At 57.6% G+C, this 25,083-nt stretch overlaps 1 protein-coding gene across 1 annotated transcript in view; it reads left to right on the top strand.

Moving 5' to 3' along the window:
- Plxnd1 (plexin D1) overlaps nt 1-25,083 on the top strand; it is a 43,503-nt gene that overhangs the window by 7,619 nt on the left and 10,801 nt on the right. The window contains exons 2-18 of the mRNA XM_020175605.2: nt 7,952-8,128; nt 10,223-10,354; nt 10,612-10,712; nt 10,795-10,924; nt 12,123-12,300; nt 12,462-12,570; nt 12,947-13,049; nt 18,088-18,192; nt 20,712-20,801; nt 20,984-21,077; nt 21,873-22,027; nt 22,469-22,620; nt 23,284-23,383; nt 23,469-23,608; nt 24,225-24,392; nt 24,482-24,572; nt 24,748-25,011. Of these exons, the coding sequence (XP_020031194.2) occupies nt 7,952-8,128; nt 10,223-10,354; nt 10,612-10,712; nt 10,795-10,924; nt 12,123-12,300; nt 12,462-12,570; nt 12,947-13,049; nt 18,088-18,192; nt 20,712-20,801; nt 20,984-21,077; nt 21,873-22,027; nt 22,469-22,620; nt 23,284-23,383; nt 23,469-23,608; nt 24,225-24,392; nt 24,482-24,572; nt 24,748-25,011 (2,289 nt within the window). The remainder of the gene's footprint in view (nt 1-7,951; nt 8,129-10,222; nt 10,355-10,611; nt 10,713-10,794; nt 10,925-12,122; nt 12,301-12,461; nt 12,571-12,946; nt 13,050-18,087; nt 18,193-20,711; nt 20,802-20,983; nt 21,078-21,872; nt 22,028-22,468; nt 22,621-23,283; nt 23,384-23,468; nt 23,609-24,224; nt 24,393-24,481; nt 24,573-24,747; nt 25,012-25,083) is intronic.

Here is a 25,083-nt window from a genome sequence, read left to right as displayed (position 1 = left end):
CATCCTGCCAGGTGCTGGCTGGGGGCCCCCACTGTGGCTGGACCAGGTGACTCCCAGGGGTATTTCCAGCACTGACAATGGTGTGGGCATTGCCATGGAAACCAGCTATCCCCAAGTAGGGACAGGCCCAGGAGTCTCTGAGCTCCAGCCACATGGAATTGGATCCTGGCTACCCAGAGTACGGACTTTCTCTTGTCGCCCAAGGCCACGTTCAGGCGGGGGGCTGAACCACACAGGCCGGCAGCTGGCAACGGGTCCCACACCAGCTATAGGCCATACACTCGATGCCCCGAGCTGCCCAGTCCACCGTCCTTACCTGAAATCCGATAGATAAATCACGCCAGAGGAGGAGGGAGCTCACAGCTCCATTAGGAGGCCGCAAGGCCCCTGTGGGCGTCGTCACGTGGCACTTTAGGCTGTGATCGGTAAATAATGGGGGAGTCTGGCAGCAGCCCAAGTGGAGGCCGGGCGGGGCCGAGCAGCACTGGTGGCTCCAGGCCCCTCTCCCGCCTCTGCTGGCCTCTGTTTGGAGCGATAGAGCCATCCAACAGTGGCTGTGCCTCTGTGGACCTCAGTTTCTTCAGCTGGGCCTTCCCAGCTGCAAATACCAGGTTCTTGGTAGCGATGCGTGCCTCTGACCACGTCAGTGAGGCTGTTGGGAAGGGCAAGCACTCCTGCCAGCCTGCCCACCCTGGAGGCTTGGTGCAATGTCTGCCACCCATCTCTGGTGGCCACTTTCTTCTGCCTCAGAGTCCTTTGCTGCAGAGGCATAGCCAGTGAGGACAGTACAGGCAGGGGCCCTGCTGCTAACAGGCCATACAGCTGTTCTCTGCTGTCGTGGTGCCGGTACTACTGTGTCCTTAGACCTAGAGAGTTGTCCCTTCCCCCTCGGGTGGGCCTCCATGTCCCCAACCTATGATGTTTATTTGCTGAGGCCTGGGCAGTGTGGGTGCTGAGCTGGCAGGAGCCTCACTGAGGGGCCACGGTGCTCAGCGTGGCCCCAGCCCAGGCTGGGCGGCCAGTGTTCCTGGGAAGCAGCTGAGTCCTGCTCCTCTGGGCCTGGGATCCTGTGCAGGGAAGAAGCAGCACAGAAGGGTTCCGGCCTGAGCCAGAATACGTAGGGTGCCACATTGAGCCCTTCTGCAGCCACCTGGTGGTTACCCTGAAGGGGCGGCCTGTGGCCCCCAGCCCAGTGGTCACCCTGAAGGGGCAGCCTGTGGCCCATAGCTGTGCTGGGTATTGCAGTTAACCAGCCATCCTGTCTCATCTCACAGATGAGGAAGCAGAGAGCAAGGACACCCCACAGGGAGTGATGACCACAAGAGTGCACACCCAGAGCTTTGCTCCCTCATCTGTAAAAGGGGGACACAGCAAGAGCACGTGTGCCCCAACAGCTGAGAGGAAGTACTTCGTATGCCAGGTCTCTGACCACAGTGGGGGCCTGTCCCTCTGGATGGGGCCTTCTGCAAGTGCCAGCCTCTGTACACAGGACACTGTGTGATGTCGTCAGGCAGCCTGGTTCACACTGCCCTTCAAGGTGGTACCCAGCAGCCTGTGACCTCAGGGCCTTGGGGTTGGTGACCCACCTCCTCCATGGAGGCCTCCCTAAAGTTCTGGAAGGGTTGCTGTTTCTTTCATCACCCTGCTGGTCCAAGCAGCCTGGGGCCAGGCGGGGAAATGGCTGTGCTGTGTTCAAGGAACACCCCTAGCCCCTCCAGGAGCAACTTGGTCAGCCCCCTGGAAAGGGCAAGTGTTTCCTGTCTCAGCAGCCAGCCCTTTCCTCTCTGGCACGAGGACTCAGAGGCCCCCGCATCACATCCATCTTCCCCTCCCAGGGTTCCACATTGTAGGCCCCTGGCTCATTCTGTGCCTGAGTTTCCCCTCAGTACAGGCGCCCTCTGGGTAGAACCGCAGCGTTCCAAGTAGCAGTGTGTGCTGAAGGGGGAGGAGCTCAAGGCGAGAGTGATGGGGAGAGCTGGGTTCGAATGTGACCTGGCCACATGCCTGTGGGACCTTGAGGACAGTCCCCTTGATCCTGAGAGGATGTGGGGCCAGGTAGAAAAGGATCACGGGAGGGACAGGGTCCTGCAGGAAGCCACCACCCAGTGGCTTCTGTGCTTTCACTAGGCTGCCTTTGGGGGCCTCTTGGTGGTGTCTGCCAGACCCTACTGTGTGCCCTGTCTCTGCCTGCTCTACTCCCTGTCTGGCGCTAGTTCATCTCCCAGCCCAAGGGTGGCAGGGTTTGCCTTTCCTCATGGCTTTGTCCTAAGACTGGGCTTCAGCCCACAACTGCTGATTCCCCACTGGGGGCCCGGGAAGTGCCATGCAGACCTCCTGTGGCCTCCCAAGCTGAGGATGAATTGTAGGGAATGGAGGCTGGGATTGGTCACAAAGGTCAAGGCCAGACTTAGCCATCTCCAGGTTCCAGGAGCCAAGTCTGGGTTTCAACTGACAGCACTAGGGAGCCATCAAAGGCTGTTGAGCTGCAGAGGGGCCTCAATTGAGGCCCCTAAATAAAATAAATAATTATTTTATTTTTTGAAGACAGGGTCTTGCTACATAGCCCAGGTTGACCTCTTAACTCTCCATCCTCCTGCCTCAGCCTCTCAAGTTCTGGGGTCACAGGTGTGTACCATTGTACCCAGGTTGTATTTTTTTAAATAAATGTTTTATTTTGAGGTAATTTTAGGTTTACAGGAAAGTTGCGGACAGTACAGACAATCTGTATCCCCTCCCCCATGTCCCCATGGCTAACATCTCACATGACCACAGCCCGTGTGTCAAACGAACAACCAGCATTCAAACTCCAAATTATTGATCAGCTCGCTTTGGGGCTGAGGCTCAGAGGCTCAGAGGCAGAGCTCCAGCCTGGCAGGCCCAAGGCCCTACCTCCCTAGCATTTCAAAAAAGGAAATGCAAGTCGGGCGGCTCACATCTATAATTCTAGCTACTCAGAGGCAGAGATCAAGAGGAATGTGATTTGAAGCCAGCCTGGGCAAATAGTTCATGAGACCCCATCCTGAAAATACTCAGCATGAAACAGGGATGGTGGAGTGGTTCACATGGTAGAGCTGCTGCCTTGCAAATATGAGGCCCTGAGTTCAAACCCAGTACCACCAAAAAAAACAAAGCTCTAGGAAATATCTCCCTTTGGCTGCTGTGGCGGTCGGAGGGGAGGAGGTAGCAGCTTTGAAGGCATTCAGGGCCCCAGGCTGCTGACCCATAGTTTTCTGGGTACCCCAAAGCAGTTGTGCAGATTCAGCTCCCCAGTGAGGACACCTGACTTTCTCAGGAGGCCAGTCATAATGGTCAGAACCTCTGGGCAGGAAAACGCCCTCTCCTCCACCCCAGAGCCCCATGGCCAGGGCTGGGATGGAACCATGGCCCCTCTAACCTGCCACAGTGGCTGCAGTGCTCCCTTGTCCTCCACTGAGGGCCACCTGCAGAGGGACTGCGGGCAAGATGCAAGGCCAGGGCTCCTGCCACTCCCCCTCCAGCTGGCTTCCTGGGAAGAGCAGAAGAGCACAGTTATAGCTGGTGGTCAAATCGATATGTCAGGGTTTTAATGGTTGAGTGGGCAGAGCTGAGCTTGGCCCCAGGAAGTGGCCAGCCTGAGGGGGAGGGCCCAGCCTGCTCTCAGAAAAGCGCTAAGACCATTCTAGAGAGGGGTAAACTGAGGTTCTTGGAGGAACCAAAGCTAGCTAGCTGCCAGGTGTAAGCACACCTGGAAAGAGAACAGCACGGGGCAAGACAGGGACTGAGGTGTCGGGAAGGTGCAGGACCTGGCAGGAAAGTGTGCACATGTTTAGGAAACTGTGGGGTGTTGGGGGGGACTGGTGTGGCTGGAGCAGGGTGTGGGCAGAAGTCGGAACTGACACCAGAGGCCTGAGCGGTTGGCAGGCGCGGAGTCACAAAGGCCCAGAGTACCAGGCTGGAGCACAGCTGGGTCCTGGGAACAGTGGGAGCCAGGGCTGCCCCTCAGGATGACAGCTGTGTGTGGACAGAGCTGCCCTTGAGGAGTGGAGGGGCTGGGCTGCTGGATGACATGGTGGCCTCCTCCTGTCCCCTCCCTGACTTTGTGTCTGAACAGCCTGCAGGACGGCTAGGGCCACCTGGGAGGGATTGTGTGGGGTGTCAGGCTGTGGTGCTTACTGTCCTGGACACCGAGCTCAGCTGGGGTTACAGTCAGGATGCTTTTGGGCCTCTGAGCCCCGGTCCCCTTCCCAGGCCTACAGCCCTTGCTGGGAGTGGGGACATTTCCCAAGTGCCTGGGAGGGGCAGATGGCTCTCCTGCAGCCGGCTACCGCTTCCCCTCAGAGCACAGATCACTCGGCAGCTGATGGCTCACTTCTCCTTTAAATTTTTTTTTTTTTTAGATTTTATTTTTAGGATAAGAAAAAAAAAAGTTGGGGGAAAGGCTTTTCAGAAAATTCCTTCGGCACAGAATTAATGGCTTGTGAACGTTCGGGCGGGCGGGGCGGGAAAGAGCCGGGTCCCAGCCTGTCCCCTCCTCCCGCTGCTGCTGCTGTGGCCCACAAATCACCCCAGGCTGGGATGTCTGATCTGGCTTTTCCCAGGACCCCCACTCAGGCTGGACGGGGGCCCCGTGGTGGTGGAGGTAGGCTCAGCAAAAAACCCCAAAGGCAGCATCACCATCCAGGGCCCCCAGATCTCCCTCCCAGAGCTCACCCCCCTTTGCAATTTTAATTTAAAAACAGCTTGTTATTTAATGACTCTAGTCATCCCTATTCAGTGGAGAAAAGTTGTATCTCACGGAAAGTGCAGTCCTGTAGCACCAAGCACTGGTGGACCCCACCTTTCCTCTTCCCTGGGCTGCAGGACGCTGTCCCCAACCTGGACGCACACAGCACCAAGTCAGGCAAGTTAGGGCAGGAAGCTGAAGGAGAAGGAGCCAGCTCTGGGGTAGTCTTCCCCTCCCCCCTTATCTGTGGTTTTGCCTTCCATGGTTTCAGTTACCCTTGGTCAGCTGAAGTCCAAGAATATTAAATGGAAAATTCCAGAAATAAACAATTCGTAAGTTTTAAATTGCTCACTGTTCTCGTGATGAAATCCTGTACCGTCCCACTCCATCCCCGCCTGGGTGGTGAGTTGCTCCTCGGTCCAGTGTATCCACGCCATATAAGCTACCCGCCTGATTATCGTCTTGGTTATCAGATCCACTGTGTCTGTATCAGATCGGCTGTGTTCAAGTCACCATTATTGCACTTAATCACGTCCCCATAGTCCAAGAGTATTGGTGCTGGCAATTCAGACATTGCAGAGAAGCCACAGGTAGAAGTTCTTGACGTAAGGAAAAAGAGTGGAGTGCTGAGGTTGTCAAATGTCCACTTGAGTTAAGATGGTGTGAGACCACGCTCACATCTTTTCAGTAAACATTCCTTGTTTATTTTTGTGTTACTGGGATTGAACCCAAGGGCTTGTGCCTGTGCTCTGCCACTCGAGCCACACCCCCAGCCTTTCTGACTTTGAGACGGTTCTTGATAACTTTGCCCAGGCTGTCCTTGAGTCGTGTTCTTTCTGTCTCTGCCTCCTGAGTAGTTGGGATTACAGGCATGTAATCTTGGCTTGTTTTATTTGTAGCTAATAGTTTACTGTCTAATTTTTAGTTAATCTTACTGTGGCTAATTTGTTTTTAAAAACTATGGTAGGTGCATTCATACAGGATAAAACACAGTATCTGTAGAGTTGGGTACTCTGTGGCTTCAGACATCCTCTCAGACGTCCTCTGGGGGTCTTGGAATGTGTCCCCATGGATGGGAGGGGCTGCTGTGTGAGAAGCTGGGGTGGTGTCCAGGCGGAGGGAACAGCAAGGGCAAAGGCCCTGAGGGAGAACCCAGCTTGTGATGCCTGAGGAACAGAAATGGGGCTAGTGTGGCTGGAGTGGGCTGAGGAGGTGCAAGGGATGGAGTCAAGGTCATGGGCTGAGGGAGGATTTGGTTTCAGGATTGGTTCCAGGTGTCCCGGAATCAATGTTCCGGCATGCTTAAAAGGCTCATTTGGCAGCTGTGTTTGGAGGTGGGCCATGCCAGGGGCAAGGGAGGACCAGAGAATGAGGGTTTGGGGGGCTGCCTAAGTGAGAGGACGGCTGTCTGAGGCACTCTGAGGGAGCCCAGATCACAAATTCTGGAGGTAGGTGTGCTCTGCCCCAAATCCTTACTTTATTATTTTTTTTTTGGGGTGTGTGGGGCACAGAGAACCCCAGGCTTTGTGCCTGCTGAGCGTGAACTCCACCGCTGAGCCATGCCCGTGGCCTCAAATTCCATTTTACAGAAACAGTACTGCAGTCACCGTGAGGTTCAAGTGTCTGCTCACTTGTCCCCGCGGCCTCTGCCGATGCTGAGGATCTCATCGTGGCCCCACAGGGGATGTGCTGTACACATGCCTGTTTTGCAGTTAGGAAACTGAGGCATACATCCATCCACAGCCTCCGCCGACACCATTCATGTATGGGTTTTGGCCCAGGGCACCCCAGCCCCATCCCACCAGTGGGCTTGGAGTTTGCCGTCCCCAGGGACACAGGGTACCAGCTCCAGCCTGGAAGCCTGCTGCCCCAGTGTGCGTTTGCTGAGGACAGACAGAAGGACCACTATTTGTTTTCTTTTGAAAATTAGCTGAGCTTTGTGCACCTTGCATGGCATGTTGTCAGTGGCTCAGGCCTGCAGGATGCACAGGCAGTGACCAAAAGCAATCTCTGTGGAGCTGCACCGACGATGTTTCTGACCCTCCATTCTGGGGACGCCTCCCGAGTCCCTGCTCCAAGCCTCTGGGGGGCTGGCAAGCTTCTCATCCCAGTCTCAGTTTTCCCATCTGTGAAACGGACTTCATAGGGCCACCAGGACCCAGGGAAATGTTGTACCCTTCCAGCACAGGGTCAGGGCCAGTAAATTTGGCCTGTCCTTATGTTTATTTCATTTTACCAAAATGTCCCCCAACATCGTGCAACTTTCTCATTTTTGGTATGGACTTCCGGTGTCCCTAGGCTGGGCTGCTCTCCTGGGCAACGTGTCACCTGGACACGTGAGCCTGGGCCTGCGTCCCCTCACTCCCTCCTCCCTTGAACTTGAGCTGCCTCTGTGGGTTTGCACAGTTGTCTTCTCACTTTCTGGAAGCCTGTCTTGTATTTTTGTGCAATAGCAGAAGGAACCTTTGGAAGCACTAGCAAGACAGGAAAAGGCAGGGAAGGAGCGGTGACAGTGGGCTGAGGTAGATGCAGCCCTATGCCATTGGGACACACTAGTCTCGGTTTGTCTCCCTGTAACATGGGCAGGTGTGGACTGCCAGGGAGGCAGGGCCTCAGGTCTCAGAGGGCTTAAGCCGGAGTTGCCTTTCCAGCTGCTGGAGCTATGGGTTAGGGGCTTGGTGGGAGGAGAGCCCAGGGTAGTGTGGAGCACAGAGCCAGGGAGGGCTACAGGACATGGTCAAAGCTGGAGAGACACCTCTTGGTGTCAGCAGGTAAGTTGAGGCACGCATTGCCTTGGTAATTTTATATGGACTCCTTTGCCCTGCCTAGCTGTGGCTGGCTAGGAGTGTGTAGGTCTCGCAGAGTCAGGCGATTCTCCTGCCTCAGTCTCCCAAGTGGCTGGGACCACAGGTGTGTGCCACTGTGCCGCCCCTGGCCTCTTAAAAGTCAAACCACCCTTGTCCCTCGCCAGCACGTCCTGCCAGCATCACGTGACGCCACTGTCCAGTTCTCGTGAGCCTTACTTACTTGTCATCTCCTTGGCGTGGCCTGTGACCTGAGTGGAGGTCAGGGCATACCTGGAGCAGGGACAGGGCCCTGCTTGTGTTGGGCCTCAGCCCGGAGCTGGAGGTGTCAAGCAGGAGCAAGACTTGAGTGCTCCATGCTGAGGCCCGAGAGGCCGTCCTGCTGGCAGGGTTGGGAGCTGAAGAAGGTTCCAGAGCTGAGATCTGAGCTGCTCTTTCTCTCCAGCTGCAGCCGGAGCAGCTGGACTGCGGTGCCGCCCACCTGCAGCACCCACTGTCCATCCTGCAGCCTCTGAAGGCCTCACCCGTGTTCCGGGCCCCGGGCCTCACAGCCGTGGCTGTGGCCAGTGCCAACAACTACACAGCGGTCTTCCTGGGCACTGCCAACGGGAGGCTCCTCAAGGTAGGCGTGGTGGGGGAGGCCATGGAGGTCATGCTGAGTGGTGTTAGCCTTCCTTTGCTCCTGTCTACACAGCAAGTCAGCCTTGGCCAAGTCTGCTTTTCCCACAGTGGTCAGAGCACTGACTGGCCGGGCATGAGGAGGGAAAGGCAGGCTTGACGAGGCCTCTCCTCAGTGTGGTTGGCTCTGCGGCCGGCAGACCTGCGTCAGGTCTCTGGGCTCTGCCTCTTGCTGGCTGTTAGGTTCTGGTCATGCAGATTCTTCCTCTGGGCCTCAGTTTCCCACTCTGTGAAGGGCTATAAGCTGCCATGGGGCTGCAATGGGATAAGGCCACTGTCTGGCAAATTAGGATCCTCAGTCCTATTTCCTCCCCAGCCCTGCTGGCCACCTCCTCGGGGTGAGTGGCCTGGATTAACGATGCTGGGGCCACGGACCCTAAGAGTCCTGGGGCTGGGAAGGAAAGGATTGAACCCTGCTTCCCCACTAAGGGGGCCCTCCCACCGGCCATCTCTCAATGCTCTCTGTGGAGAGTCAGATGTCAGGCCCAGCTCCTTCAGCATGCCAGGCCCCGGCCTAATTGACTCAGAGCTGACAATCCAATTCCCCTCAGCTGCTCTGCAGACACACAGCGGGATAGGGGGGCAGAGCCCCTCAGGACTGGCTTTTGGAGCCCTGGTGGGGGTCCTCAGTAGTGAATGAAGTAGTCAGTGGGGCCTGGTCTGCTGTCCCCACTCTGTGACCTGGGGACACAGTTGTTTCTTCCCTCTGGGCCTCTGTCTCCATCTGTGGAGGCAGAATGAGCACTGCCATGCAGAACTGTGATCAGAGCCCCCGTACCCCCTTCCAAGGAGCTGCTTCGAAGGGCATATCACAGCATTATCCCACTTAGTTCCCACCCCCACCCTTGTGAGGGAGGCAGGGCCACGATGCCAATTCACAGATGAGGACACTGAGATGCACCAAGGGGCACCACTGTCCCAAACCCACACAGCAGAAGTGGCATCTCCTCACTTACTTTTTAATGTTTTTGTGGGTGCTGGGGATTGAACTCAGGGCCTCCTCACACATACTAGAGTTCATCTGGCCCAAGCCCACTCCTCACGTCAGCCTGGGACAGTCACCCTCCACCTTGTGCAGTGTGGTATCTCTGCCACCACCCTGCTTGGGACTCAGATCTCAATCCTCAGAGCACTCTGTGTGCTCAATAAACATTTGAAGGAGTAGAAATGAACACTGGATGCCTGGGGGTGGGGGTGGGGTGGGGCTCTGACCAAGCCCCTGCCAGGCTCTGTTAGAAGCCTCCTGAACAGAGACATCTCAGCAGCTGGGACCAAGCCTGTGGAGACCTGGGAGGGCTTACATTGATTGGGTGAGTTGTGGGCTCCCCGGCCCACTCAGTCCTCAGGGGATATGCAGAGGGGCCTCAGCCAGAGAAGCCTCCAGGCCCCAGGAGTCCTGGTCTCTTCCTCCTTGGACCTTGGTCCCCATCCACACTCCCCAGCCTCAGCCTTGGATTCTGGGGTCAGACAGGCCTGGGTTTCCACTGTGACCCTGAGACATCCTTCTTTTACAGCTCTTGCCAAGCCCCTGCGCCTCTCTGGGCTTCAGTTTCCTCATCTGTGAAATGGGAGGGGAGGAATGAGAGGTGTAGCTCAGCAGCTACCCCAGGGCTGGCCCAGCGTCTTCTCATTCTGTGCTATCCTCAGTCCTGTGGAACACCAGCCTTACTAGCCCAGGGAAGAAGCTCAGAGAGGGGACTTGATGTGTACAGTTGTGCATTTCTGCAGCCTATGATGTCAAACCAGAATTCAAACTCGAGTCCCTGCTATTAGTGGTGATGTTAAACAGTCTCCTCCAGAAAGTTCTGGAAACTGTACAGTCTGCACCTGTCCACCTGGAGGTGTTGGAGAAGAGCAGGGAGGAGGTTCTTGGAGAGGAGGCTGGCTTTCCCTCCTTGCCGTGCCTGTGGTTTCCCTGAGAGAGCCTGGGCAGGAGGGGGGCCCAGGACCTCACACCTGGGTCAGCTCTTGCTGGTGCGTGGCCTCTGCTCCCTGGCACCTATCTCCTGGTGTCAGCCTGACAGCCGTTGCCCTGCAGATTAACTTGAACGAGAGCATGCAGGTGGTGAGCAGGCGCGTGCTGACCGTGGCCTATGGGGAACCTGTGCACCATGTCATGCAGTTCGACCCAGCAGACTCTGGCTACCTTTATCTGATGACTTCCCACCAGGTAAGGCCAGAGCAAGCCCAGCACCAGGCCTTGCACTTGCTGCTCCCTTCCCCCTTGGGTTTATCTGCTCACTGCATGACCACCACTTCCCAGCCTCCACGCTGTGGGGAAGGAAGCCTTATGTCCTGGGTGCCCCCACTAGAGCCTCCAGCCTCAGTTTCCCCAGCCTCCCATGGCTCGGGCCATGCTGACAGGCCAGCCAGCCCTCTGGGAAGGGCCGGCAGGCTGGCTCAGCGGTGCCCTGCCTGTGCCTGCAGATGGCCCGTGTGAAGGTTGCAGCGTGCGAAGTGCACTCCACCTGCCGGGACTGCGTGGGTGCAGCTGATGCCTACTGTGGTTGGTGTGCGCTGGAGACACGGTGAGGTCCCGAAGGTGACGGTGGTGGCTGGGAGGGAGGGTGGCAGTAGGGTGGCACGGGACCTGACCTTGCCGACCCTCAGGTGCACCCTGCAGCAGGACTGTGCCAACTCCAGTCAGCCACATTTCTGGACCAGTGCCAGTGAGGGCCCCAGCCGCTGCCCCTCCATGGCCGTTCTGCCCGCCGAGATTGACGTGCGCCAGGAGTACACGGTGAGTGTGCACGCCCACACGGGTGTGTCCAGGGCGGGAAGCAGTGACAGCCACTTTCCGGAGCATGCAATCTGGGACCCGAGGCTGGTCATGGCACGTTTTACAGAGAGGAAACGGGCCCAGAAGGGCAAAGCGTGTACACCAGTAGCTAGTGCTGGAATGTAAACAGCTCGAATGTTCCCAGTGCCCAGAGTTTGGGTGCTGGGGATGGAGAGTAAAAGACCTCTCCTTTCTCTCCCTGGTGGGGGACAAGGGGTCACCAAGTACCAGGCTGTCATCTCTTTTTCCCAGAAGCCGGTGAACCGCACTACGGTGCAGGGGCCAGGCTCCCAGGCTGAGCCCGCTGTGATGGCAGAGTTGTGCCAGCCCCCTGCAAAGGCAGGGGGCCAGCCCTGTCCTCAGTGAGTTCCCCAAGGATGGGGGTGTCACTTACCACCCTGGTGGGTTCTGATGGCCCAGCCCACTCCCTCTGTCCCCCCGAAATCACACACCACAGGGTCCTGCCCTCTTGTTGTCCTCCTAGCAGCTTGAGATAGATTCACTCACTTATTCAGTCAGTCACATGTTACCGAACACATATTCTAGCTCTGGGGTTGCATCAGTGTACAGACAGAGCCCTGGCCCTGGTGGACCTGGCATGCTTGAGGGATATGGAGAGTAAGTCAGATAGCATTGAGGTGATCAGGACGCTGTGAAGAAAAAGAATACGGAACAGAAAAGGGGTGGGGAGTGAGGAGGGATGAAGCTGGCGTTTTAGATCAGCTCTGGGCTTTGGAGAGGGCTGCTCCCTGCTAAAGTGACGCTTGGGCAAGGACAGGAAGGAGAGGAGCCAAGGCAGGTACCTGGAGAAGAGCAGTCCTGGCAGCGGGAACTGTAGTGCAAAGGCCCTGAGGTGCAAATGCATTTGAGGGTTCAGGAGAGTTTTAGGAATAAGGAGGTCACGGGGCCCAGAATATGGAGAACTTCTTGACTCCTCTGAGATGGTGTGTTTCAGATGGGGAAACTGAGGCCCAGGGAGGTACATGTGGGGTGCAGCTGTCTGGTCTTGAGTCCCTTTCTAGGGAATCCTGTCCTGTCCTTCCCCCCACCCTAACCCGGGGACGCTCAGGCAGGACACGGCTTGGTGCTCAGTCCTTGAGTGGGGTGGGGCTGCGAGGGGACAGCCTGGGTCCTGGAACTGAGGGCCCCTCGTCCCCAGGGCATGATCCTGCAGATCTCGGGCAGCCTGCCTAGCCTCAGCAGCATGGAGATGGCCTGTGACTACGGGAATGACATCCGAACTGTGGCCCGTGTTCCAGGCCCAGCCTACGATCACCAGATTGCCTATTGCAACCTCCTGCCCCAGGACCAGTTCCCGCCTTTCCCTCCCCACCAGGGTGAGCACTGGGGCCGTGGCATAGGGGGGCGAGGCTCTCAGAGGCCAGCTGAGGGCTGAGTGGCAGGCTGTAGGCCTGGGGTTGCTGGGGTACTGACATCACAGCCTCGGATGTCAGAGGAGACCCCGTGCCCCCTCCATGGCTCCCCTGATCCACTCTAGACCATGTGACCGTGGAGATGGCCGTGAGGGTCAATGGACACAACATTGTCTCAGCCAACTTCACCATCTATGACTGCAGCCGCATTGGACAGGTGTACCCCCACGCAGCGTGAGTGTGGTGGAGGCCACCTTGGGGGGAGGGCAGGAGGAAGAATGGACCCCAGGGAAGTCCAGGCCCTTGGCGGAAAAAAACACCTCAGATGGGACCCTGGCTGGCTCCTTTATTGAGGTATCCCACCCCCCCCAGGCCTACTGCCAGCACTGGGGTACAGAGGGAGAACCCTGATCCCACCTTCCTCCTGAAGGTCCCGTATTTCTCCTTGCATACCCCTTCAGCAGGGAGCTCACTGCCTGATAAATGCCCCTCCCAGGCAGCTCTGGGGATGAGCAGGACATTCCCCTGCGCTCGCACTGGCCTTTGGGGCCCCAGTTTCTAGGGGAGGACAAGCCGAGGGGTGGGAGTCTGAGGGGTCCTCATCTTTCAGCTGCACCAGCTGCCTGTCAGCGCCGTGGCCCTGTTTCTGGTGTGCCCAGCAGCATAGCTGTGTCTCCAACCAGTCTCGGTGTGAGGCCTTGCCAAACCCCACGGTAAGGCAGCCTGGGGGTGCCCTTTGCTGTTCTATTTTTATTTTTTGGGGGGGTGGGACTGGGGTTTGAACTCAGGGCTCATGCTTGCAAAGCAGGTGCTGTACTGCTTGAGCCACACCTCCAGTCCCTTTAAAAAAAAAAGTATTTAATCTGTTGAGAGTGTTTTCACATCCAGACACTGGAGTTTTCATCTATGTGGGGCTCATCCCACAGGTTTTGCTGATCCCTCCTGGTGGGTATGCCCATTGCTCCCTGTTTCTCCTTTGCATTTGCCTGGCCAGGGCACATCCTTCATTCCTCCCTGAAGATCAGTTCTTAAAGATGATGTTCTAGGGAAGTTATGGTCTTCTACTTTGAGCTCCATTGCCCTCTGGGCAGCTGTTTGTTTTCATCTCCCTTTTGTAAGTTCAGCTCCCTTAGCATTCCAGGGTGATTTGTGCCTGAAGCCTTTGGAGGTGACTCACTTAGGGTCATCCTTGTGGGGGGTACCAGTCTTGAGCCTTGAATCCGAATCCCTCTGGCATGGTCTCTTTTCTAAAGACCCACAACAGGTGGAAAGGTGCCTGCCTCAGTTTCCCCGTGGTCAGAGGGGACCCAGTGGCTCTCCCTGGGCAGGGAGGTAACCTGTCTCAGCAAGATGTGCTCCCAGATCCTCCCTGTGCCATGTCACCTTGGCTGGATTTAACCTTTGACATGGGGGTGCAGGAGGAAATACGGGGATCTCTATACCTGGCTAGTGGCCGGATGAGCTCACCTGCAGGGGATTCACATCCACAGGGCAGACTGGGTGCAGCAAAGCGCCTACCTAGCGCGTGCCAGGTCCTGGGTTCGATTCCACCCCCATACATACTCAAAACTGCAGCCCCCATCTGCATGGGAGGCAGATGGGGTTCCCAGGGTTGTGGGGTAGATGCAGCCAGGTGGATGCCATGCTGAGTGAGGTGCAGAGTCCTGGGTCCCCAGCATCTGTTGGATGCCTTTCTGGGGAAGGATTGCCCCACCCACTTTGCAGATGGCAGCACTGAGGAAGAGCTTCCCTGCATGACCTCTGGTGCCCTGCAGACGGAGGTTACTGGGCCCACTCTGGGCACAGGTCCCAGGCAGTTGGCAAGGCTGGGGAACTCTCCCCACTCTTTCTGTAGGGCAGGTGCTGACCCAGCAGGAAGGAAGGAGCCTGGACTCCATGGGTCTCGGTACCTGGGCCTGATCCCCTAGGCCTGCTCTGAGCAGAAGCAGCCACGCTTAACTGAGAGGGGCGTGAGAGTGTGGGTGTCCTGTGCTGGGAGAGGCCTAGCAGGCCTGTGGCCAAACCACAGGGGAGGTTCCAAGCCTTGGCCCCAGGCGCCAGGATTTGCATAGCCTGGGCCCAGCCAGGACTCTGGCTGCATTGTTGGGGAGCCACATCTGGATTGAGTCTCCTCTTTCCAGCCTCAACTCAGAGCTGTGCACACAGCAGAGACTGAACAGATGTCAGTGTGAGGCATTGGTCACAGGCAGCCTGTGTCCTATGTGCTAACCTTGAGGGGGCAGAAGGACAGGAGGACCCAGGACCCATCCGGCACTTACTGACTGCCTGCACACCTGAGTCTAAGCACCCAGAAGAACCCAGTTAGCTATAGTTCTGCCTTCTCCATCATAAGTCAAGAGCCTCAGCTCTCACTTGCGGCTGTGTGATCCTAGGCAAGCTACTGAACCTTTCTGTGCCTGTTTCCCAGTCTGTAAAATGGAGCCTACCTCCAGGGCTGGGATGAAGACCTGGAATTACCCCTGTAAGACACCACCTCCATATTCCACACACAGCAGGTACTCAATAAAAGGCTCACCACGCTCCTAAGGAGCTCAGGGCGACTCTCTTCGTGGTGGGCCGTGGAAGACTTCTTTTGAGAGGGGCCTGGTGTGTTGGATCTTGACAGCTGCGTAGGAGCTCACTAGCTGAGAGGTGTTTTGAGGTGGTGCTAGTCTGCCATCCCCCAGGGCTGCAGTTCTTGGGCAGGAGTAAGGCAGAGTGCGGGGCAGAGCGCAGAGCCGGCTGTCTTAGAGGATTACTGTAATCTGCAGGAGAAGAGGCAGCCTCTGCCCTAGGCCTGTGCGAGGCTCTGAACTGATGCTTGATCTGGCACTTAATTAAGTGCCAGTTAGCTGTAGAGGCGCCAGGCCTCCTGGGCAGACAGCGGGCAGAGGGTCTGCATATGCACCAGGACCCCTCAGGAGCTGGAGGGTGCCCCAGAAGGGGAGGGGTAATGATGGAGGCTACATGTTCTGACACATTCATTGTCCCCTATGATCACCAGAAAGGCAGAGAGGTACAGGCCATTTGAGGCCGCAGGAGATGGGAAGATGGTGAGGAAAGTGGACGTGCCCTTCACTCCCAGTGCCCCAGGGCTGACACGGCCTCCAGGGGTGGCTTTGACAAGACCCTGTGACATGAAGCCCTGAGGGCAGGATCAAGGTGGCCTCTGATGGCATGGGCCCTAGATGTCCTGGTATTAGGAGCCATGCGGACAGAGGTTTGGTAGGAGGTGGGAGAAGTCAGGGGTTGTGGGCTGGAGGCACCAGGTCTGGCTGCAGGACCCATTAGTGCTCCACTGAACCGGATGCCAAGTCTCCCAGCTTCCTGGTGGCCTATGTGGGATCCCTGGGCACCCATTGAGCTGAGGCGAGGCTCTCGGCTACCTGGCACACACTGGGCCCACAGCCAGGTTGATCACACTTAGGTCCCCTCTCCTCTGCCTGTTCACCTGCCCTGAGTACAGCCAGCCATGGCTGTTGAGCCTGCTGCCTGGCGTAGCTCATGTTCTGGCAAAGGGGAGAAGCCCCTGGCCCTGTCTGTGGCCTTAATGGCTTGGGTAGAGATAGGAAAAGGAGGCCCAGGTTCTTTGCAGGAAAATCCTGCCCAAACCCCTCTTCAGGCTCACAGAATGAATTGGCTCGTGCAAGTGGGGGCTGGGAACACCTTCACAAACAGCTGGGTCCAGCACTTCCAATAGTGGCGGTATAGGTTCCTCTGGGAGGACGCCGTGCTCAGACAGGCCCTGCTCTTGGTGCCAAGGCAGCGTTGGCAGCTCAGGCGGGCTCCTGGTCCCCCTCCTGCCAGCCCCAGGAAACTGTACTGATGTCTTTGGTTCTGTCGAGCATTGAGTCTCACTGCTGTGCTGGCTCACACGCAGCTCTTGAACCATCCGAGGCTGCCAGAGTGGGCCTGAGCTCCTTCCCCTTCCTGCAGTTGAGAACAGGGTTCATGCCCCAAACCCCAGGCCTGTGAGGGAGGTTCCCTAAAGGCTAAGCTGGACTTGGAGGCAGATTGGAGAGGGGGGCAGGTCTTAAGCCTGCAACAGACATGGCTGCTGGCCCCATAGAGGCCTGTAAACTCTGGTGGAGACCCCGAAGCAGGGCAGAGGTGTCAAGACTCAGCCTTGGTGCCACTCTGTAGAATGGGTATGCATGACCAGGGGTTACAATCAGATACAGGGTGCGGGGGCCCTCAGGGATGGCTCCACATCTTCATTGTGGGGCCCCCTGAGAATAGCTCCTCCTGCCCACCCTTCAGCCCTGGCCCTGCTCTTGGCCACCTTGCCACCGGAGGAGTGGAGCGGAGGACAGAGGTGCTGGGCCTTGGCCAGCCCAGAGTAGGCCTCATCTGACTGGAAACATGGGCTCCATTTTCTGAAATTCCCAGGCTTTACATACGAGTCAGCAGAGGAGGGCAGCCCAGGCTCTGCCGAGGACCTGGAGTTGGTCTGTTCAGAGACTGCCTTAAAAATCCCCGTGGTGTAGGTAAGATGTAGAGGCTCAGAGAGGGATGTGTGCTCGTGGGGTCCGCTGGCCCCTGTGATCAGCTCAGGAGGCCTTTCTGGGCCTGGCTGCCCTGCTCCTTCAACACAAGCCCCTGTGGTGTGCAGCAGGCATTGTCCCCAGGAAAAGTCACCATACTGGTTCTGTGGTCAGTTAGCAAATGGCCTGGGCACCTCAAGCCGTCTTGTGCTACTCCACTCACTGTGGGCCAGCTGCATTGCTCCAGTGCCTCGGTTTCCTTTTCTGCCAAATGAGTTTGATGGTGGTACCTGCCTCACAAGGAGGGTGGCTAAGTGCCCAGGATGGCCGTGGCTCATAGCAAGGGCATCTGAGCTGTCAGTTTCAGTTGTCCTTACTGTTGTGACATTGGTCACCCCTGAGGTCTGGCTTTGTGCTGGGGTTCCTGAGGAGAATCGGCTACCTCCTGCCGTCAAAGTATTTTCTGTGTCAGCACAACGAGTAGGACTCAGTGGTAAGAGCACACGCCCGGTGTGCGAGAGGCCTTGGATTTCATCTCCAGTGCCATAAATGAAAGAGGGGGAAGGAAAGAAAAGGAAAAGAAAGGGAGGGAGGGAGGACCCAAGGATGACTCCCCCAGGGGCAAGGACCAGCTGGGTGACCTCAGGTAGATAGAGGCTCATCCCCACCTCCTGGCCTGACCTTAACCTTAATTCTCTCTCCCACCTCCGTCAGGCATGGGTAGAGGAGAGATTCCTTGAACTGCTAGGTCACTGTGCTCCTCCGCGTGGGGGCAGCTGTTCCAGGGTCCTTGGCTCATGTCCTAGCAGGGTAGATCCTCAGGGAATGTGGGAGCAGAACGCGGTTCTCAGGGCCCTGGAGTTAAGGACTCCTCTTCAGAGAGACCACGGAGGGGGCTTCTGGCCAGTGAGGTATGGACACCCCAGAAGCCTGGGGACAGCATCTCCCGAGCTGGGCCCTGAGCCCCTAGCAATGGGACGGGGAGTCGGGCACAGCCCTTCATTGCACAGTAGGCAAAGGTGTGGCCAAGGGACAGAGGAGCCAGCTGACTCAGCCTCCACAGTGGGCTCCACCACTGGGCTGGTTGCTTAGTCGCTCTGTACCTTAGTTTCCCCATCTGTAAAGCAGGGCTGCTGAAGCCTGCCCTGGGACTGGCGTGAAGATCAGGTGAGGCAACATAGGCAGGATTTTAGTGCTCCCAGGTAGGCAGGACTGTGGAGACATCTCAAAAATGTCCAGGTGACCCCTTCCTGTGCTTTGTCTGCAGAGTCCCCAGGACTGCCCCCAGATCCTGCCTGTGACTCTGGCACCCATGCCCACGGGTGGCTCCCAGGACATCCTGGTGCCACTTACCAGTGCTGCTGCCTTCCATGTAAGTAGAGGCCTGGCTGGGGTGTGTTGGGGAGGGCAGGGACCGTATAGGCCACTGACTGTCCCTGTGTCCCCAGTGGCGGCCTCTGCTCTGGCCCAGCCAACACTTGGGCGCCCATATGCTCTGCATTTCTTCCCCTGAGCCTCTGGGTTCTGTTTGGGAAAAGCTTTGGCTACATGGGACTGGGGGAAAGGGAAGTGGAGGACAGGCCAGGCCAATGGAGACAGCAGGCGGCCAGCAGCTGCTGAGGGAGATCCTGGCCAGCCTCAGGTGCCCCACCCCTAGGGCTCCCCTGGCAGAGTGGGCTCAGCCTCTAGTCTGGTGCTGCAGCCCACAGGAAAGAGGTCCACCCTGCCTGCCCCGACTGCCTTGTGACCCTGGGCACAGCTGCACTGGTGGAGCACACTGGCCAGGTTGTGGTTCCCACATCTTCCTGGAGGATGGCCGGAGAAGTTTTGTCCCTGGCTCCCATGTCCTGAGGGAAAGCGGGCCTGGGAGGTAGTAACATCAGGCTGTGCAGCCGTGGACTCCCATGCTTGATTTCAACTGCCTCATCTGCACTGGGGGAGGGGATGCAGACCCTCCGGGACCCTCCTGGGAGGGCATCTGGGGGGAAGTGTTGCTGAGTCCTGGAAGGGTGCCAACCCCACCCCCCAGCTCCCAAGATGCACCATCTGTCACTTCCACGGGGAGCTGAGGCCCGTGACGGCTGTCACACGTGGGAGCCACGTGCCAGGCATCTGGGATGCATCAGGAAGTCTCATGAGGGCGAGGGTGGGGCCCCCTTCCACCCCAAAGCCCCTCCCTGCATGGGACAGAGCAGAGCAGCAGGGGCCTGTTGGGTGGGAAGGGCAGCTCTGCATCCCTGGGCACAGGGGCCTAGGGTGGGGAGGTCCAAGCCCTGATTTGGTCCTGGCTGATTCTTCCCAGCTGTGTAACTGCTGGTCTGCTGTGACCAGGCTCAGGACTCTTTGCTCTCCTGTCCTGTCTCATATCCCCCCTTTCTAGAACAACCCAGAGCAGGCCTGAGGATGGGACCTGGGCTCTGCAGCTGCCTTGTGTGCTGAGCGTCCACCTTGAGCAGCCCTAGGGCAAATTGGGATCTGCTGTCCCAAGGTGGCTGTGGCCTCAGAGAAGGGACCCAACTCCACTCAGCACAGCAGGGGTAGAAGGGTATTTGGTCCCATCAGCCACCACTTTCCTGCAACAGCTTCTGGGATGGGACCCCAGAAGCAGGGGAGGTTGGCCTGCTTTCTTTTCGCGGTGTCACATGTGCCAGTGACAGGGATAAAAACAGGAAGTCCTGCCCCATGGTTGGCTGGCAGCTTGTCCTACTGTGCATGAAACCTGGTGAGCTTGTTTACTCAGCAAATATTAAGTGATGCAGCTGTTGAGAGAGCAAGACGAGACTGGGAATTGAGCCCTGCTTAGTCATTCAACATTCACTGGGCACCTCCTGCATACCAGTCAAAGCAAATGCATTAGGCACCTGTAGTATTCAAACCACTAAAACACAGGATCTTAGTTTCCCCAGCAACCCTACAAGCTAGGGAATCTCACCCCATTGGACAGTTAAGAGAACCAAGGCTCAGCCAGTAATACCAGCTACTTGGAGGCAGAGATCTTGAGGATGGAGGTATCAGGGTAAATAGTTCGAGAAACCCTATCTCAAAAGTAATCAGCACACAAAAAAGGACTGGTAGAGTGCTCAAGTGATAGAGCGCCTGCCTAGCAAGTGTGAAGCCCTGAGTTCAAACTCCAATACTGCCAAAAAAAAAAAAAGAAAAATCTAGGGCTCAGAGAGGAGCAAAAGCATAGGGTCACACATCTAGGAAGTAAAGGTGGGATTTGAACCCAGGCTATGAGAAATAAAACCTTGAGTTTTGCTGCTCTTGGGGGTGTATGAGAGGCCAGGGCTGAGCTCCAGGGGGCTGGCGAGACAAGTGTGGACAACCAAGGTGAAGGGAGAAGGGGGCACTCCACCCTCGGGGTGGGGCTCAGGCTTCCCAGAGCCCCCAGTGCGAGACAAGTGCACCCTGAAATGTGGCTGAGTGCAGGATCGAGTGTGGCGCCTGAGCTCTGTCTGAGAGGAGTTTTGGAGAGACATTGGAATCAGGAGGCTGTGCTTAGTCTTGCTGGTGGCAGAAGGGAGACCCAGCTACCCTAGGGAGGCGGTGTCTGGGGCTGGCCCTGTAAGGTAGAGGTGGAAGACGTGAAGTTCAGAGAGCAGGTGATGCCTCCCTGGGAGCCGGGTCCTTTTCAGCTGAGTCAAAGTCCCCTGGTTTTTTAGTGTCGTGGAGAGTGTAGGACTGGAGTCCTGGTGTTCTTGACTTCTGAGTGTCTCCAACACTCTAGGCAGGATGACCAGGAAGAGGGTTGTGGGGACTTGGACAGCCCAGGCAAAGGCCTGGCCATGCAAGCCCACCTTTCAGAGCAGCAGACAGTGATGTCCTAATGGAAGTGGAGGGAACAGAAGCTGGTGTAGCTCTCTGAGCCCTCTGTGTCCCTGTGTCCCTCAGGGTGCTGCACTAGAGTGCAGCTTTGGGCTGGAGGAGGGCTTTGAGGCCGTGTGGCTGAATGAATCAGTTGTACGCTGCAGCCAAGTAGTGGTAAGTGGTCCTGCTGGGGGTGGGGAGGCCTGCGTAGGCTCAGATGCTACCTGAGCCCCCATCTTACCTACCTCTCTGCCTTGGTCCCCAGAAGCCCTGTCCTCATCTGTCTCTGTGACACCCCCTCCCCCAGCAGAGCCAGACACTGCCCTGCCCCTCACTCTCCTTACCTCCTTTTGCAGCTGCACACGACTCAGAAGAGCCAGGTGTTTCCACTCAGCCTCCAGCTAAAAGGGCAGCCATCCCGATTCCTGGACAGCCCTGACCCTATGACAGGTGGGCACCCCTGCCCACCCATGCGACCAGAGGGGACTCAGCCTTGGGAGACAGCGCTCACCACAAAGTTCCAGATGTCCTACCCTGTCATCCCCCAAAACTCCTTCAGACTCACATTTAGCCCTGCTGCTATGCCAGACTCCATGCCCCTGGGCACCTGCCTGACAGTAGCTGTGCAGCTTTAGGCCCCTCACTTGCCCTTTCTGAGCCTCCCCTCACTCCCATCCACTTGGTGAGAATTCAGTGAGCCTCCGCTCACAAAGCCTGGAGAACAGTGTCTGGGACAGGTAGTGCTCCCCTAAGCAGTGGCTGGAACCATTATTGGGTTTCATATGTATTGAACCACCTCCCCACAGGTCTTTCTGTTCATGGGGGATCTCAGGCATTCCTGGGGCACAAGAGACTTCCACACCCCACCTCAAAGGCTGAAAGGAGGCCCCAAAACTGTCTCACACACCCAAGCCAATGAGACCTCCTCAGGCCTCTGAGGGTTTGTGGGGCCTTGGTGCCTCAGAACCCACCCTGCTCAGCCATCCTCTGGCATCCCTGAGCCCGTGGCGTGGATGTGAACTTAGGCAGGTGGCTTCTCCTCTCTGAGCCTCTTACCTGTAAAATGGGGCTGGTTAAGAGCTCTGGCCGGGCAGAGTCCCCTGAGGGAGGGAAGCTTGTGAGGCTGTGGCTTCACTGAGGCTGGCACGGGCCCAGGGTCAGGAGAAGGAGCTGGGAACCTCACCAGATGCTGACCTCAGTGCCAGCCCCATCTCACGCTGACCCGTGCTGCCTGTATCTCTCCAGTTGAAGTCTATAACTGTGCCATGGGCAGCCCTGACTGTTCCCAGTGCCTGGGCCGTGAAGACCTGGGTCACCTGTGCATGTGGAGTGACAGCTGTCGCCTGCGGGGACCTCTGCAGCCACCACCTGGCACCTGCCCCGCCCCTGAGATCCGCACGGTAAACACGGCCCACGAGGGCATAGCTTCCACCTGTACCTGTGTCCCCCTCGTGGCCTAGTCCTTGGGCTCACAAACTAGCTCACACCACGTGCACAAGCCAACAGCCCACCTCCGGGAGCCACTGTGGTGTCTAGCACTGGCCCAATCAGCTGCTGGCTAGGATGCAGGATACTGTGGTCTGACATGGCCACTGGGAGCTGACCTTGGTTTCCCCCAAGAGATACCTAAAGTGGCATTGCCAGATCCACGTAGGCTCTATAATGCACGCGCAGATCCTCGTGGGCAGCCCAGTTACCTGCCAAGTGACCCACAGCCCCAGCCCATCCTCCTTTCAGCAGAGAGTCTGGGTGCACTCCCCTGGGTGCACATGATAACGGGAGGTGCAGCCTGCTGGTGTCTCAGCCTCAGAACCCTGCTTGCCCTCTCTGTCCCCTGGCAGATTGAGCCACTGAGTGGCCCCTTGGACGGAGGGACCCTGCTGACCATCCGAGGCAGAAACTTAGGCCGGCGGCTCAGCGACGTGACCCATGGCGTGTGGATTGGCACAGTGGCCTGTGAGCCACTGGCTGACAGATACACAGTGTCAGAGGAGTGAGTGACAGGCAGTGCCTGGGTCCCCACCCTGCCTAGCATCGCAGCCTCAGCTTAGTCCTCCCCCTCCCTGCCCTGGCACCCTGCTATCCCACGTCCTCCCCACTGTGCATCCCACCTGTTTCTTTTCTGCCCTTCCAGCTCCATGCCCCCTCTTCCAGGAATCCCTCCATGCTCCCCAGCCCAGCCCCCTGCCACTAAACCTTGCTCTGATGAAATGATTTGCCACTTAGAATGTTTGGGGGCTCCTGCTGGGGTGTGAGGATGTGGGTGTGGAGCTGCTGGTCCCTGTTGGACTATAGGAAATGCTTGTGGGCTGAGAGTGAGCTGGTCTTCCGCTTGAGAGGCCCTGCCCGAGCCAGGCTGGCAGATAAGGGCACCAGGCAGTCAGCCCAGCAGCTGCTCCCATGATCAGAGACTGTCCCATCAGCTTATCTTAGAGATACAGAACATGGAAACACATGGAACAGGGAAATCCCTGGGCCTGGCCACCTCCGGGGACCCTCGGGTTACCTGCTGGCAGAACCGTACACTGTTCCCACCCGGGCAATGGTGTAGCACATCCCCGAGCTGAGTGCCAGCCAACTGTGGGCAGGAGACCAGGGGCTGGTACAGAATCACTTTTATCTCACCTCTCTGACCAGGGCCTCCTCCCTCCTGCAGGATTGTGTGCATCACGGGACCCGCCCCAGGGTCGTTCTCAGATGTGGTGACGGTGAATGCCTCCAAGGAGGGCCAGTCGCAGGAGCGCTTTTCCTACGTGGTAAGGGCCCCGTCTTCTGTATGAACACTTGCTCTGTCACCCCTCAGGGCTGCCCAGGGCCTGACTGCCCACCCTCTTCCCTCAGCTGCCTACCGTTCACTCCCTGGAGCCTGCTATGGGCCCCAAGGCAGGGGGCACCAGGATTACCATCCATGGAAGTGACCTCCACGTGGGCTCTCAGCTGCAAGTCCTGGTGAACAACACAGACCCCTGCACGGAGCTCCTGTAAGCCCCAAGTTCCCCTGGAGATGGGGGACTTTTCCTGGTGCCTAGCCTTACCTGGGCCTCACTAGCTTTGTCCCTTCTCTGACCTCGGTCTCCTCTTCTGGTCAGAAGAGATGGGGGAAGTGCTCTGTGCCTGGCATACAGCAGGTGCTTCATAAGTGACTACTGAAAATGGCAGTTATACCTACTCAGATCCTCCTGCTGGCCCAGAGGTGTGGCCAGGGGCAGAGGGGTGGTCCAGAGACTCATGGAGAAGCACCTGTCTTTATTAGGCACCTGTGGTGTACCAGGACCCATGGGCAGGCATTGCTAGGGAATGCCATAATTAACTCGGCACAGCCCTCGAGGGAAAAACAGCTGCAGCCGCAGGTGACAGAATATCCAGTGGGGTCAGGATTACGAAAGTCAGGACTGTAAGGCCAGCAGGTGGGAGTTGAGAGGAGGAACAGGTGGGACTAGGAAGCATGGCAGAAAGGAAGCAGAGGGGGAGGCCAGTGATGCTGTGGCGTGTGAATCAGAAGTTGGCCATGCATTTCTATCTGAGGGGCAGAGACAAGGATGGACACTGCACTGGGTGATCAGAGAGGACTGCTGACCATGCACAATGTCCCCACAGGCGCACAGACACCAGCATCACATGCACGGTGCCCGGAGGTGCCCTCCCAGCCCCTGTGCCTGTGTGTGTGCGCTTTGAGCACCGTGGCTGCGTGCCTGGCAACCTCACCTTCTGGTACATGCAGAATCCTGTGATCACAGCCATCAGCCCCATCCGCAGCCCTGTCAGGTGAGACCGCACCCCCCCTCCCCGCCCTCTGTGCTGGGCCTCACTGCGTAGGGCCACAGGTGGGCTGACCTGTCTTGCTATTCTTGCAGTGGTGGCAGGACCATCACAGTGGCGGGTGAGCGTTTCCACATGGTGCAGAATGTATCCATGTCAGTGCACCACATCGGCCGAGAGCCCACGGTGAGGGAACTGGGGGCCAAAATGTGGGGTGGGTCCAGGAGCAGCCAGCAGCCCTGACTGACCAGGCCTCCTCCCATTGTGTCTGTGTCTCTTTTAACCTCAACTTCCCCCATACCCCCATTTCTCCATGTCTGTCTGTCCATCCTCCACCCTGGCCGTGGCCATCCTGGACTAGCTCTGCAAAGTTCTCAACTCTACTCTTATCACCTGCCCATCCCCTGGGGCCCTGAGCAATGCCTCGGCACCTGTGGACTTCTTCATCAATGGGCGGGCCTATGCAGACGAGGTGGCAGTGACTGAGGAACTCCTGGACCCCGCGGAGGCACAGCGGGGCGGCCGCTTCCGCCTAGACTACCTCCCCAACCCGCAGTTCTCCACGGCCAAGAGGGAGAAATGGATCAAGCACCACCCTGGAGAGCCGCTCACCCTCGTCATCCATGTGAGCCCAGGGCCATGGCAGGCGGATGACCAGGGCATGAGCCCCGGCTCTGTCTGCACCCCAGTGAGCCCT

Source organism: Castor canadensis, chromosome 10 (genome assembly GCF_047511655.1).
Source record: "Castor canadensis chromosome 10, mCasCan1.hap1v2, whole genome shotgun sequence".
NCBI lineage: Eukaryota > Metazoa > Chordata > Mammalia > Rodentia > Castoridae > Castor > Castor canadensis.
Note: the sequence above shows the minus strand (reverse complement) of the source record. Positions and strands in the feature narration are given on the sequence as shown.